Genomic DNA, 16,433 nt, shown 5'->3' with positions numbered 1-16,433 from the left:
GGTCAGCAGAAGCCCACAAAAAATGCTGAAGGGATCTTACAGCTCAGTTTTGACAAGACTATCAGTGTAGGATATTTCACAGACCAAAAAAAGGACTAGATTTGCTTTGGATGTGACAGGTTTGTAACCATGGGCTGAATTCATAGGTGTCCAACAAGGCTGGCTGTACCATTTCACCTTGACAGAAGGTGAAATGCTTCCCCAGCAGTGCTGGCAGGTAGAACTGATCCCTCCTTTTCTTCAGCAGTGACAGCCCCTTCACTTTTCACACCAACCTGGCACAAGCTCCAGTTTTGGGTGGAGTGAGAAGCACTGGCAGAAACCCTCCACACACAACGAAGTCACACAACAAACAACAAGGCTGCACTTGGTCACTCCAGGCAACGTGCCACATGCTAGAATAGCTGCCTGCAGCAATGGAATTACCTTTTCCTGTTAGACACTGCCTGGTCACAGGAGTTCCTGCAGCCACCAGCTGTGCCTGGGTCAGGCCTCACAGCCCAGCTCAGCAGCTGACAGCACTGCCCTGCAGCTTGGCTTCCCCTCCAGCAAGCACAAATCAGAGTCATAGAATCCTTCAGGTTGGAAGAGAGTTCAGAGTTCCTCTGAACCAACCCACAGAACCACCCCCTGAGAAGAGACAAAGGGCCAAGAGTCAAGAGGGTGTCTGTAGAGCCTTAAGGCCATCAGCTGGTCTCAGTTAACTGGAATATACAGCTCCTGGCACAGCACCCAGCAAGCTTCTGGCCACCAGTTATCTGTCCTCAAAAACACACAGCAGACTTGGAGCTGTGGAGTAAATTCTACTTCCACTAAGCCCCTTTTTCACTGATCCTTTCAACAGATGATGAAATTCCTGTGGAAAAAGAAAAGGCTTAAGCCACAAACACCATATTTTCCCCTCACAGTTAATACTGAGGAGTCCTCAGAAAGGCCAGTTTTAAACCACTCCAGTGACTGACATTCTCTTGAAACTTCTGTGAGGGACAACACAAAAGCTTTTTGCTTCTCTAAACGTTTCACCTATGCTATTGCAGGGGTCATGCTTCATGTTTTTCTACCTTGCACCACTCTGGAAGATCCAAATGCTGTGTGGCATTAGAGGAAGATAAGCACATGGAGAATCTAACACTATGACTTGTAAAAAACTCCAGGCTTTCTGTATGAGCAGTAACTAGCCAGCAACAGAAACATCCAGCTGGTACAATATCCTGGTTTTCCTCATTGGAGCTACTCATCCTGGATGTCAGGGGGAGAAACTGGCTGCAGAAATCCCCATCACACAGGTCTGGGCAAGAAGAGTCCCCTGTAGCACTTCAGAGCAAAGGAGGCAGTTGTTTATTAATGACAATGGAAACAAAAGTGATAAAGCAGAGACTTCTTTAAATAAAGTTTCTAGTCATCTGGTGTTCTGCAGGCTCCCTTTTTTTTTTTTTTCTTCTTTTTTTATTCAGGTGTAGTTACAAAAAACCCATAGATGATTGAGGGAAACATGATACTTCAACATAAATTGTCACCTATGACAAAATCTGAACAGCAAACATCATATAAAGAAAAAAAACTCAAAATGTATTTACAAATTGGTTATTTGTAGTCACTAGGAAATTCCTTAGTTACTGAGTGGCAGATTATGTGTGTGCACGACATTCCAAAAGGCATTATCCAATCAGAGTCACTTAGCATAAAATTAAGCTGAAAGACAGATTGTCTAAAAATAAGGCCAGCTTCATTCCTAATTCACACACCTGATGAGCAGAATTTTGCAGGTTAATCAAAAAAACCCAGACCTGTAAGAGCACCTGATCTCACTGAAATGGACCCATCTGCACGGTTCATTCTTAGGAGTTACCAAGAGTAGAAACTCCTGAGAAAGGACACCAGAATACACCTTTTTGTGCCATCTTGTCTATTGCTAATTTTAAATGCTCGTATGAAACCAAACCCCCACACCACATCTGCAAGATGATCATAAATAGGCAATAGTTTAAAAAATGCCAGATACCATTACCTCCAACTAGCAACCTGTTTCACACTTCAGAAAAAAAGTGAACAAAACCCAAACACCTTCCTCCTCCCTCTCCCCTCCCTCCCTGACCTCCCTCCACCCCCAAAACCCCTCCCCACTTCCAAACCAGGAAAAACACCCAACTTATCCTCTGATGAATAGCAGAACCGGCACCGACATTCATGCGAGTTGCCCTGATGTGCAACAGGAAGTTCATTTACAAGTCAGAAATACTCTTATGCACTAGCCCTGAAGAGTTCAGCTGCTGCCAACAGTTCCTTTTGCTTTAGGAAGCAGCTCAGCCCATCAGGTGTGCCGTGGGCAGCGTCCCGCCGGCGCAGGGATGTCCAACACCCGGCGGCGCTCCTCGTAGTCATCCGTGTCCGTGGAGTCTTCCTCTTCATCCACTGCATACTCATTATGATTGGTTTCCTAACACAAACACACACCCGAATTTAATTCACATCTTCTGTTCCAGACAGTAAGAAAGCACTAACAATTACCTGAAAAAATATCTCCATTAGCTGAGGCAAATGTTGTATTCTGTGCCCTGAACCCAGCTCCTCACCGAGCTCAGTTTGCAACAGAGATCATTTTGCCAAACTACTTGACCTTTAACTCAGCAAATATCCAGTTTTCATGGTGTCTTTTTAATAAAAGAACTTAAAGGATCATTACTACCTTTAAAATCAGAGATAGAGCAAAGGAAGAAAACCAAATGATTTTTACAGTCAGCTTGAACAGGTGCCAAGTCCCATGAATGTGAGCAGGAGTTAAGAGCTGCCATCTTCTGTTCAAAGTGTGACATCTGCTGGCACCCACTGTTGGAGTTACTGATAATGAGAGTGTCTCAGACCCCTGGAAAACATCTCCCACCTTGGGGCAAGACTCAGTGCTTCCACAAAAACTCTCAAGTTCTATGTGAATTTGTCACCTAACGAGGGCTTTGCAAATGATAAAATAAATAAAGCATTCTTCTCCAAACGTGCCAAAGCAAAGGGATACATTGCAGGTGAACTCTATAAATAATCTCCAAACTGAAATCCAGAGTAATTAATATTAAGCTAAGTATCTTATTGATTTGTCAAGTCATTAAGTGGCTTTACAGAAGGCACATTCAGTGAGAACTAAGGAACATCACACGAGTGCTTTCTTTTTAAAACTGTCATTAACTGAAACCTCTCTTGCTGAAAAAAGTAGATGTGCTATTCTGTTCAGAGTCCTACAGCATGGTCACATTCTGCCTCTGCTGAGAGCAAAGGCTGAAAAGAATTCATGTAGATTGAGTGATACTTTTAGATTTTTTTTTTGTTGTTTTCACTGAGAAATGGTTCTGGAAAAAAGAGTAATTGTGAAGAGAAGGATCAAAACTGAAAAATGACACATCACTGAAGTTTAAACACACAGCTACACTGTCCTGTTAAAAAGAATTCAAGTCTTCTCTGAAAACGGGAGGTCATAGAAATACAAATAAACCCAGGACAGCACAACTGCAGCTGTACTTACCATGCGTGCTGTAGACACCTTAAAAGCTGGACACACCATATAAAATCTGGGAATTGTGACGTTGAAGAATTTGTCCTTGTAGTAGAGGCAGTGGAAGGTGTAATACCCCTCCATGTATCCAGACGTTGTGGAAAATGTGGTACAGCTGGTGTACTCATACACTCTCCCTGGACTGATAATTGGAAACTCTCCTGTTGGTAAAATATTACATCACAACAGTAAGGACTGAAGCAGAACTACAATTCACCTTAAAAGCTGGACACACCATATAAAATCTGGGAATTGTGACGTTGAAGAATTTGTCCTTGTAGTAGAGGCAGTGGAAGGTGTAATACCCCTCCATGTATCCAGACGTTGTGGAAAATGTGGTACAGCTGGTGTACTCATACACTCTCCCTGGACTGATAATTGGAAACTCCCCTGTTGGTAAAATATTACAACAGTAAGGACTGAAGCAGAAGTACAATTCAGCAGTGTGCTAAAGCCCTTGCACTCCACAACATATTCAGGCAGATCATTTCATATTCCAGTGGATGCATAAATGATCCTCAGCAATTACTGATGTTAAGCACTGCTTGAAGAGCAGTTAACTAGCAGGATGTTCAGACACCGTTTGCAGAACAGCTTTAAGGGCAGAACAGATGGATACAGATCTCCTTCTTTCCAGCAGCAGAATTATTTTGATACAAACTATAAAACTACTACCCTCTGTCACCATAGAATCACAGAATAATTGTGGTTGCAAAAGACCTTTAAAACTGAGTCCAACCCTTCCCCAGCTCTGCCAGGTCCCCACTGCCCCGTGTCCCTCACCCCACATCTCCACGGCTTGGAAACCCCTCCAGGGGTGGGGACTCCACCACTGCCCTGGGCAGCCTGGGGCAGGCCTGGACAACCCTCCAGGGCAAGAAAATTTTCCTTTTGTAATATGTACATTAAATACAAACCCACTCCCTCTCTTGCAGTCATAAAAGCATCTTTTACTCACCAACCACTCCAGGACCCTGAACTTCGTCTACGTCCCCTTTGGCGTTGGTTATCCTCCAGTACCTGCTGTCCAGCTGACAGGCCTTCTCAGGAAGGGCATCTTTGGACATTTCAATCCTAGAAGCCAAACAGCACACTTAATGGTCATGAGAACTGCTTTCATTTCAAGAAATGCTTTAGTAGCCTTGGGATGTCTCTCCATGGAGACTGTGAAAAAGCCCAGCTAAGGTATAATATACTCTGTTGTTCTTTACCCCTTCCTGAATCACAAGAGCTGCTCATAACTTCTTCCCTCCACCCATCACTGGACTTCACCAATTCCCTGCTTGACTGGTGCTGGTGTACTTGACCAGACAATGAACCAGCTTTTTTCTTACATACAGCATGCCATGCACCTCTATTTTAGCACATTTATGAAAGCTGTGCATAAACTGGCAACAACTTTGAACATTACACAAGTCTGTTCTGTGTTGTCAGACTCAGTCCATCTCACCTGATTCTGTAAGTGAAGAAATAGTGTGGTGGGTGCACAGAACTGAGTTCAGGCAGAAAGGATGTGGACACAGACACAGTAATATCTCCTGTGGTAGCAACACATTCCTTATCATGGACATACCTACAGAAAGGAAAACATGAACTCTGCAAATAGCTCTGTACATTCAATACAGAAAGCTAAGCACATGAAGAGATTAGTTAATTACTAATGAGAGCACTGTGGTGCTAGGTTAGAAGCATTTCTTGTCACTTGGCAATTACAGAATGTATACAGTGTCTTCATGATGTGCATGTCCCCATCACCTGAACTGCAGGTCTATTTGTACCTCCATTAATGCTCCTATTAAGCTGGGTGTATAATTTGATCTGAAGTCAATGAAGATTAATAAAGATTTGTCATTCTGCTATTTAACAAACAAAATCTAGCAATTCCTACAGCAAAAAAATTGACAGATCAGGAACTTGGTTCTACAGCATCTCAATTGGACAGAATTAAGGTTCTTGCTTTTAATTAGCAGAACCAAATAGTGCATGAAGATTCAGACACCAGGAAGGTCCTGCTTATTTACATACTCAGCAGTGTTATTTTGGAGACCAGTTTGTTGAAATGGCTTTTTGAACACCCCAGAAGAGTCCTGCAGTAGCAGCACACTCGTGACAAACAGAAAAATATTATGCTATTAGCTAAACTTCAGGTCAGTTATAAGGCAAAATTCTTGTCCCAGTAATGCCAAGTTACAAACTCTGATGCTTCTGGTAAAAAAAATAAAATAAAATAAATTAAATTTGTTTCTTTAAGCATTCTGTTTTACATCTTTATCTTCAATGAGTTTCATGCGTTTCATGCGTTTTCTCCTCTCTCCACCATCAACTTTTGCATCCTATACTTGTAACTACTTGGAAAGAGGTCAGTGTTGTAGAAGAAGCATCAAAACCTTGCAGTGAGTTTACAAATCCCAGCCCCAATACCTGAAAATCTGGTCTCTGATGATAGGGTAACCACCAGTCACAACTTCGTTCACATAGGATGTAAACCACTCCAAGTAAGATGTACCTGGATGCCAAAGAAGGAAAGCATTCATAAGGACAGGCAACCTTACCACTAAGGACATGAAAATAAATACCTCAAGGAAAAAGTTTAAAGCTTTGAATATTTTTATAATAAGCTCTCAGACTTAGATGAGTCACTCAATACTCCAGTCCATTCTACCAACAAAGATCACTTGGAGAAACCAACCAAGGACTAAGAGTTAAGGGTGTGTACTCCAGAAGTGAGACAGCAAACAAAGAATCTCTTGGCTGAGTATTGCCCATTATAATCCTGGTCTTCAAATGCTGGTGTCTCTCACCATCTAGTTCCCTGCTCATGACTGTTCTGCTGCAAGTGGGAAAGACAAGTACAGTGGCCTATACCACTCCTACAGCTATTTCCAGCTATTCTTCCTGCCTGTGGGGGGACTTCTGGACTGAGTTTTGATATCCAGATTTCTGCACGAGTAGAGTTCCCAAGAAACATGCTAGCAAGCTGCAAAATTTATTTCTGTCTCCATAAAAATGGGGTTAAGTCAGACATATTCTTCACTCCTGCTCCAAACCCAGAAGACTGAGGCTGTATGTCACTGTGAAGAACCTGCAACTTTCATACACTTAAAGCCATTGTCTGAGAGCAGCTTTTCATACACCTACAGCCATTATTTAGGAACAGCTTGATTTCCAAGCAGACAGTCAAGCTGTCACATTTAGCTCTCAAAGAAGAGAGTTTCATGTGAGACATACTGGCTCTCCATAAAGTGACTTCTCAGCCATGATCTTCTAAGCGTTGCAACAGAGTTCAACAGAAAAGGACAGAGTCCAAGTATTTGTCAATATTACTGAGAGAAAACTGGATTTAAGCTGAAATAGTAAGAACTCATTACCCTCATCTTCACTGAGGTGTCACCAAGCACTACCACTCCTGCTAGATTAAGCATACTTGCCACAGCTTCCTTTGAGCAAGAGCTGTGTGTACTGCCCTTTCATCTTTTGAATTCTAAGCAACTCCAAGCTTCTATCCTCCTTTCTATCACTAATCAACAACATGCAAACCTTGTGTAAAGTACCTCTGAAAGGAGAAAATGGACCAATTTACCCTGCCCCCTTCAAAATGACAAGATAAATGGAGATGAAACCTCCCCTCCACCCTGCAATAAGCCAAGGGGAATGCATTTAAATATGATGTCAGATCACCTCACCATTGACTCAATTCCATAAAAGCAGCAACACCAATTCACCACAGAGTAGCTTTAAAGTATTACATCATCCTCAGGTGGAGAGAAGCAAGTCACCAAACTCCTGAGCTTTTGCTACATCTTTCCTCTGCTGGTTCTAAAGCTCACAATGCATTCTGCAAGAAGACTTTTGTAAAAGGGATGACAGGTTGACTACTTCACATCTAAATCAGTTCATAAAAATCAATCAGCACATAGAAAGGTTTCCTAAATTAAGAGTGGCTAAGAGCCTGACTATCTTCAACCCAAACCAGCATTGCCTGATGTGTTTGTATTAACACAAATATCCTCAGAAATGTATAAGGCTAAATTTGGATATTGATTTTGGTGCCATATATTACACATCTGCTCTCCCACTGAAAGGAATTTTAGATATAGCCATCATTACCAGATTCCAGTGGATTAACAAAAAGAAATAATGAAAACACTATTCCTGTCAATATATGTCAGACAAATGATCACAACAGATTACTACATAACCTAACAACAATTACAGTCTTCCCCTTCCCTCCTTTACCCTTTGAACAAAGCAATCAAAGGTAAATTACAAATCCAGGAACATTTTCTTCTGCAGTTTGTAGTTAATTAGATGTCATTAAGGGATACAAAATACTTCAACTTCTAAAACAGCTGCAAAACCTACTGAGGAAAAGAAAAAAAAAATCTATCCACTTGGGTGTTGTATTTAATAACTGTTTACATTACCTCCAGGATGGCCAACTCAAAGGTTCAGCTCACCTTGTCAGACAGGTTACTACAGTGAGTGATTTGTATACAAGCCACGCAGAAGGACAAGCTTTAATAGAAAGAACTTGCATCTCATTTCAAGTAGCCACGGATGTTTTAGAGTCTTAGAAGTAGCACAGAGAACTTAGAAAGCTTGCTTTGTTCAAGTCTTTCTGATGTGCATTTACTAAATAGTGGAATTAAAGCATTCTGCAGAATACTTTATCTGCAGTGTTACCTGTGATGAACATATCGATAGCAGATGGATTTCGAGCCATTTGGTCCTAAAAGGGAAAGAAGTTTGTGGATGTATTAGAAGGTTAAAGGTTAAAATTCAACCCCTGAAATACAACATGGGGAACACTTCCTCTGTATTTACTAAATCTAAAATCTGGCTGCTTAATATGTTGTTATACACCCTGTCAGGTATTCAAACATATAAAAGCTCCCAAGCACCATCCAAAAGGTTTGAATACCTGGCACAACACAAGGTGGGATGGTAACATCCTTCAAGTGACCCATTACTGAGGCATTCTCCAAAAACCTCACTGCTACATGCTTTGAAAACAATCTGCCAGGAACTCCACAGAAAGATGAAGATCCTCACTGTTTTTACAACAAACACTCTTTATTCACCCCACTTTCTTTTTTGAGGGGTGAGGGGAAGTCATTCGGTCATGGGTAAGGAGAGAGAGGCTAAAGTCTTCTTAGGTAAAACATCCTTAAGCTTCACTAGCAGCAATGTACCTACCTTAAAATACTACAGCTATAAGAATTAGGAAAAATACTCAATTACATTCTGCAGAGGAGCTGTTCAAAAGCAATTTGTTCTTTCACTGAAGAGTAAGCTTTGCTTACAAACCAGGGGGTATGATTTATTGTAGTAAGCTGACATTTAGCATATCTTGGGGAGGAGATATCTACAGATGCTGATACTCCATAAGGGAGAAATTTTCTTCCTTACAGAAACAGGGACAAAAGTATATACCTGCTATAGTTTGAACAAATTCAATTAACACCTTCCAATAAGAATTAATGTTGTCCACCATCTTGAAGCTGCAGGAACTGCTACAGCCATTAACAGCTTCATGCAAATTCCTTTCACTCACTCACTATTCCTCTCCGGGGCTTTGATGAAAACGAGATGGCAACTCAAGGGCAAGTAACAAACAAATATGATCTCTTAGTATTCACCTTCTGCTATGTAAAATATTTTAGGTATCTCCTAACATGCAAAGGGGCACCACTAATGATCAGAAAAGGACATTCACAAGTACAAACATGTGCTCCTTACTGGACATTGGTAGAAGATCTCGTATTTATTTCGTCCCTCCACGCTCTCCAGGGCCATGTACTGGCTGAGGCCAGTGTGAATGCAGAAGGTCAGGGGGAGGCACTGCTTCAGACCCAGCCTCTGCTGGAAACCCCCAGCTGCTGTGTCGATATCCAGCAAGTCTTCAGAGCGGTAGTGGTTCGACAGAGCCATGCTTCCCATCAAACTGGACAGGCAGCAACAAAGAGAGGGAAAAGAATCAGGAGACATCACTCACATGGCCAAGACATCTTTACATCTCTTCTGAGCATTGATACTATCAATTCTTTAGAGGCATATTAGATTTAATCAAGTCCGAGTCTACCATCACAGCAAACAAGCAAAATAACCATTGAATCAGAGACATTTGAATCTCAGAATAATAACTGAGGCATACAGATAATTAAACAGACATCTAAAGAAAGAATGAGACACCCTTCATCAGCATCACATGGCAAGAGCATCATCTGTCTTTGACTTTTTCCTCCAGCTTTTTGTAGGCAGCCCAGCAAAGGATGGGATTTTTTAATTTGTTTTTGACAATAGACCTTTGGGAAAAGAGCAGTGCCCACCTGAAATATGTGACAGATGAGGAAGGGAGGTGAGCATGGGAAGGAAATATTGGTGGGAATGTTGGGCTAGACAAGAGCTACGGGGAAAAGAAAAAACCCCAAGCAACCCAGACTCAGTGTAATAAAGGGTCAGACCGTGGCAGGACAGTAACAATGGGTAACAGGATCAAACTCATCAGCTACAAGGGCACACACTAGGGCAGAGCACGCAGCAACAACAGGAGTACCCAAAACCTGCAGCACACACCTCCCTCCTTACTTGCCTTTCCCTGGCACGCTCAGCTGAGAACCCCTGCAGACACTACCCTCTCACTGGTGCTAGGAAAGCAGTGACTCAGGCACAAGCTGCAGCACGCCAGCGTGAGACAACCTGCTCCCAGCCTGGGCAACAGGTTCCATTGCTTTCTCCTTACCTAGGCTTGCCTGGAATTAGCATGTTCTCCTGTTCAAAAAGCAGTGCTCACACACAAACACAGAAACCTGGAGCACCTGACAATGACAACTCATCCTCAGTCTCCTCCATTTCCAATCTAACATGCCAACAACTTGCTGTGTAGACTTCTGCTGCCTACACCTGATCTCTCCAGTGGTCAACTCTCAGAAGAAAGCAACTGCCCCCAACAATAAGCCCACACCTTCCACTCACAGTGATCCCACGTGTCAGATCTAATTAGTCCCCCAGTCAGCACTCCACCAGCAAGGTATGTCCATGTGTGTAAGGCTCAGGCCTTTGCTTTGGGGGCACCCCAACGGGCCAGAGCCTGCTGGCAGTTGCTGAAGCTGAAAGGCACGTCCACACCTCTGCTCCTGCAGCCTTCCCACAGGCACATCACCACAGCAGAGGCTTCGTGGGAGTAGAAAGGTAGTAAGAAGAGCAGGAAGCACACAAGGTGCAGAGCTCCACTTGAAGTCTACAGAAATAGGGCACCTATCTCCTCTCTAAAAAAAACCAAAAAGTGTCTCCAGGAAAAGAAACAGAAGTCACCCTTATGGTTGCTTAAAACTGGTTTCCCATATTCCTTCTGCACAGACAACACTAGAATGGGAGAAAGCTGCACTTTACTAGTGAAGAGTTTGGCAGGGCAGCATGAATGCACTGCCCCACAGGCACTGCAATGATTTCCTGTAGCCTTCCATCTTTTGATAACATTTGTGGTGCTTCAGGAGCTGACCTGCAAACTTTTCTATAGCTGGAAGACAGGAAAGTGTTTGGTGATTTGCCTTCTAACCTCAATGTAAAAGGAGTTTTTAACTGCTGAAACCACATAAAATTGTCAAATCTTCTATTGAGAAAATTTAATTTGCAAACTGACATTTTGATTCTTCTTAAGATGACTACCTGATTTGAAAGTTATTCCCTAACCATTTTAAAGAAAAATAGTTATCAAATAATGAAGCCTGAAGAGTGCAAGAGGCTAATTTACCCACATAATGCAAGGCAAAACTTCAGGGGAGCAACTTACAGTGGTACCATTAAAATTCTTAACAGCTGGAAACTTTACCTATTACAAAGAAAACCCCCATACATGGTTCTCACTAGGAAAAAGGACTGAGGTGCAGGAGTAATTTGAACAATTAGAAATCTATGCTGTGTTTTCAATTACTTCTTGAACTAGAAGAATGCCAGTTCTAGAGGTGTCACTTCAGGCAGTCACTCGGTTACAAAACCTTTAAATGCTTCACTCATCCTGCTCAACAGACATTTCATCTTTCCAATAAATAAAGTACCCAAGAAGAACAAAAGGCTGCAACAGCTGGGTATGATGTTTTCCCTCCTTACCCAGGAACAACCAGCTTCTGTCCATTATGGATCCGAAACGAACAGCGATAGTCATCAGGGAGTTTGCAACCTATCTGTTCTTCCACAGCATCCAGATCCTCCTCCCGGACACTCTCTGGGGACAAAAAGAAACAAGAGTCTTTAGTGGCAGCTCTGGAAGGGGGACATCCAGAACTGCTGCTTCTACAAAACTCTCAAATGTAATGCTTCCTCCTTGCTCTGACCCTAAGAGCCCAGGATGTTGCTCCTGACAAAGCTGAGCGTTGCTGTCTGTGTTAACACCTCTCCTTTTAGATTTTATTTCACATCATTTCATTACAGCTGCATGGCTGCAAAGAAGGAAAAAAAAATCAAAAAGGCTACATTCAAGACAAAAGCATGTTTTCAACTGCCAATGAGAATTTTAAGTAGCCTCAGCAACATTAACATAAAAAAAAAAAAAATCATAATGCTATGACCAAAGGATAATGAGGAATAAAGTGTTTTGCCATGGAATTCAGAAAAGGTGACCTTACAGACATACGAAAGCAAGAAAAATTCAGTTCAGCTTTAGGATGCAGCAGTTTATTAGCATGGTCTCAAGAATCTTCCACTGATTAAATTCATGCTAGTGGCCACAATTACTAAAAATCAACTAGGGATTACAATAACTGGGGGATTATATTAACTGATCACTTAATACAGCCCCAATCTCCACCCAGTGAAATCTCTGGCCTGACTTAAGCAAAAGCTATGTATAGAAGTGAAATGAACCTTTTCCCCACAATATTGACATGATCCAATCAAGTCTGAAAAAGTTCAGTTAGAACTTTTAGGCAATATTGACTTTACTCTTTCATCATTCTAAGGGTTGCCTCTTTCAGCTTCCAGTCCAACCAGTAACAAAAAAAAAGTTGGCTCCTGCCAACATGGAACCTGAAGCAATAAACGGGTTGTAACAGGGGGATTTTCATACCATCATCAACAGGAATGGGAGGGGAGTAACTACTCTTACACCTCCACACACACTTCAGGGGGTTTCCACACTCTCAATTCTAGCAAAGATGCTCTGGGTGGCTTGTGTGGGCAGCCCAAATCAAGGCTTTGGGGGTGATTTTTTTATAAATCCTTTTAACATCCATTATCTGTTTCATTTATACGGCATAATTTAACAATTCACTGAAATAAGAGCCTGTACAAATGGTACATAAAAGGTTTAAGTTATGGAAGCACTCCTGCTAAAACCTGCTATCACCATACATGTGGATATTGATGAACTTTCAATTTATTTTTGTCTTTCTGTAGACAAAGAGAAGTTTCATTGCACCAGATTCTCTGAGAGTATTTTGAAAGTAAAACTGAGATAAAATATGTTCATTTCAACATCTCCAACACAGCTAATTTCCATTTTCTTAACAAAACATTTGATGGACTATTCAGTCATTTTCTATAGCCAAGTGAAGTTGTGTTTTCAACAGAGCAGCATGGAAGTTACAAAAATTAAGGCATGCATATCTACATCAAGCTTGAGGGCCTGTGTTACAGAAGAGTTCAGGCTACAATCACCCCTTTGGCCTTTTCCTAAAAAGCCATTCCTTCACTAACATTCAGAAGTAACAAAACATCAATTTATTCTTTTAAATTGAGTATTATGTTCTAACCATGTTCTGTTATTCACAATAATATGAATAATACTGAGCAAAAGTTCAGAATCTGGCACTAGCCAGCAAGCTAAGAAACATGCAAAGATTTACGTAGGAAAGAGATCATCATCTGTAGATTTCTTTTAATTTCACAGATCATGTTAAACCAAACATCTGGGTCCCAACAGTCAATTTCATACAGAAAACTGAAACACAGATGAAAACAGAAAAGCTCTTTAGTCCAGATATCAGAAAAGCCCAGACTTGCTGCATGTCTTGCTGGGAAGAGTTACAAACCAGAACACTGTGAGCACTTCAAGTACTAAAGCACAAACTTTATTTGAAAACAGAATTTTGGGGGTGGCAGAAAAAACCCAGTAAATATTCTTGTTCAACCACTAATTTACCTGCTTTGGAGGAGCACAGTAAGATCTACAGAAGAAGGAAAAAACAAAGAAGCTTTCTTTTTGTTTAGATTTAAAATGTCTGTTTTCATGTGGAAGACTTAATGAGGTCTTAAGAAAATATCATAAATAAAATCACACCAGCCGGTCACAGGTGTGTGAAGTAATGGGATTATTAAACTGAAAAATAGTAATAAATAAAAAGAATCAGTCACAGCAACCAAAGACAGAAAGCAGTAAATGTATTTTCTGTACCCAGAGATGCAAAAGACAGACTAGGCACTAGGAAAAAAAAATAATCTATTTGTTTTCTGGAAATAAATCTCCAGAGACTCTGTGGATTACTGGTAACTGGGCAAGGACTATGCACGTGGCCCAGTTCCCTTGTTCACTGGAGGGAAAGCCAAGCACAGCTACTTGACTTTGAGGACTCTGGCAATTATGGGAAGAGCAGAGGTGGCAGGTCAGGCAGCCTCCAGAGGGAGGTGCTGCCCCATACCTTTCAGAGAGCCGATCATCCGCGGACACCGCTGCCCCAGGTACCTCTCCAGGTCATCCCAGGCTTTCTTCAGGGTGGCGTAGTAGCGGATGTACCTCCCCAGGTCAGAGTAGGTGCTGATGAAGATGGCTTTCCAGCTCTGATTTCGGCGGCTCTTCTCCTCTCTAGGTGAAAATTAAGAAAAGAAGTTGAAGCACCAGCCTAAAAAGCTCGACTCCTAAAGCCAAGAAGTTAATTTTTGTTATTTGGCAGGAACGCTCCTCATAACATGAAGCCAGGAACACTCTGAGCCACATGAAGCTACACAAACTCAGTCAATTCCAGCATCTATTCAAAAGCCTTTGGAAAGTAATTAAGAAACATTCGGGGTACTTAATATCAGAGGAAAACTTAGACACAGAATTCCTTTAAACAGAGTGTTTAATCGATCATTAAATCTTAGATCTGGTGAATAGCTAATTCACATCACATTTCACATACACACAGCAAAGTGTGGGGAAATAAAACAAACACCACATGTTTTTTGATCTACTGCATTAATCACAAACTCCTCTATTTACCCAGTAAGAAAGGTTAAGAAGCAAACCTCAGAGAGAGTTAAATGAGAGCTCTGGGAGCTGCTCTGGAAAGTCAGTTTAAGGAATTACTGCATATTCAGTTCTCCTCACAACAGCAGACTATGGGAACACAGGCTGCCAAAAACTGCTGACTAACAGCTGACAAAGGATGCTTGCCTCCAAATTGTTGCAGCCCTTGCATCTTTGGGTTAGGAAATATTCCAACTCCTCACACTCCAACCAGCATGCTGAATCTAAAAGACTTAGTACAGCTTCATACACCTAAATAAAAATGTCACAATTAATAAGTCTTCACAGCACCTTGAAGATCTCTCTAGCTCTACAAAAGAGAGAAGAACCTTACTTCTTGAAAAGAGTTGAGGGGGGAAACAGTAGATTAAATTTAATCTGAGAAGTACTCAGAATATTACTTTCTTCCACAGAATATCTAGTGCCTGATAAGGTCAAGCTGCCCTTCAGCCCAGGCATTAATGAACAGGAAACCTCTTCTCTACCTGTCCCTAAAATTTTGACATTTGCATGAAGCCTTTTTAGAAAATTCCCATTTTTGATACCTCTAACCTTTCATCAGTTTGAAGCTGGTGAGAACCAATTCAACCTCAAGAGTTACTAGGAGTAATGTGGACGTAAACAGGCAGCACAAGAACATAAGCCTTATTTTCATAGAAAAAAAGGCTTAAAGCAATCATCAGCCCAGGCATTAATGAACAGGAAACCTCTTCTCTACCTGTCCCTAAAATTTTGACATTTGCATGAAGCCTTTTTAGAAAATTCCCATTTTTGATACCTCTAACCTTTCATCAGTTTGAAGCTGGTGAGAACCAATTCAACCTCAAGAGTTACTAGGAGTAATGTGGATGTAAACAGGCAGCACAAGAACATAAGCAATCACACTTACTCTGAAATAAGCCAGTATTTCTTGCAGTGTCTTTTCCACAATGGGTCATGGTTTGATAGCTGATTTAGTCTTCGATTTAAACAGCAGCAACTACAAATATAAAAATTGAGAAATAAACAGTGAAAAATACTGACCAGTCTGTTACACGTTGCATTCTCATGAAATAAATGCTGAGTGTGAAAATTAGTTGGCTGTCCTCTCTGGAGTTGTGCTTACAGTGGTGAGAAGTATTCAGAAAGCTGTGCAAGTCATGAACTACTTTTCCACACACTCTGAGAACAGCCAATGATTAATTTTGTAAAGCAGGTCATCCTCCAACATAATAAACATTGCCTGACAGATTCCAGTGTGACTCCACTGGTAAGCATTCCACTAGCACAGGCTAGTTATTAGGATTTAAATCCCCTTCTTCTCTGGATTGTCAGGCTCTGCATTATCTTTTCCACTGTTTTCATATTACTGAAAGCTCAAACAGTAAGCTACAGAAACAACAGAGTTTTACAAAGTTACTTTCCACTTGCAGTTATTCAAATAACAAACTTCATGACCAAAACCAGAGACAGACACAGTAAAAATACAAAGGATGACAGATGTGGAAAGAAGTACTGCAAGCTCCCTCTAATGAAGACCATATATAAACTCTTTCCAGTGCTTTACAGACAACACTGCTCCTTCAGGAAGTTAAAAGAATCATATCTTGCACTATGCAGGGCTATTGCAAGTGGAGATTAAAAAACCCTGTAGGATACAGGTCTAAAACTGTCCTCAGAAATCATTTACAT

General features: G+C 41.3%; 1 protein-coding gene across 1 annotated transcript; it reads right to left on the bottom strand.

Annotated features, from left to right (window-relative positions):
- Positions 1-2,311: 2,311 nt before the first annotated feature.
- On the bottom strand, positions 2,312-15,789 carry FBXO3 (F-box protein 3; the record flags this gene model as incomplete). Its single annotated transcript, XM_008949405.1, has 10 exons — positions 2,312-2,437; positions 3,512-3,702; positions 4,500-4,615; positions 4,992-5,114; positions 5,963-6,047; positions 8,225-8,270; positions 9,281-9,485; positions 11,651-11,765; positions 14,176-14,339; positions 15,652-15,789. Coding segments are annotated over 10 exons (1,309 nt in total), but the record flags the coding sequence as incomplete, so codon positions are not given.
- Between the last annotated feature and the right edge of the window lie 644 nt (positions 15,790-16,433).

This window comes from Merops nubicus, unplaced genomic scaffold (genome assembly GCF_000691845.1).
Source record: "Merops nubicus isolate BGI_N331 unplaced genomic scaffold, ASM69184v1 scaffold7471, whole genome shotgun sequence".
Taxonomy (NCBI): domain Eukaryota; kingdom Metazoa; phylum Chordata; class Aves; order Coraciiformes; family Meropidae; genus Merops; species Merops nubicus.
This window is presented reverse-complemented; position numbering and strand designations above follow the sequence as displayed.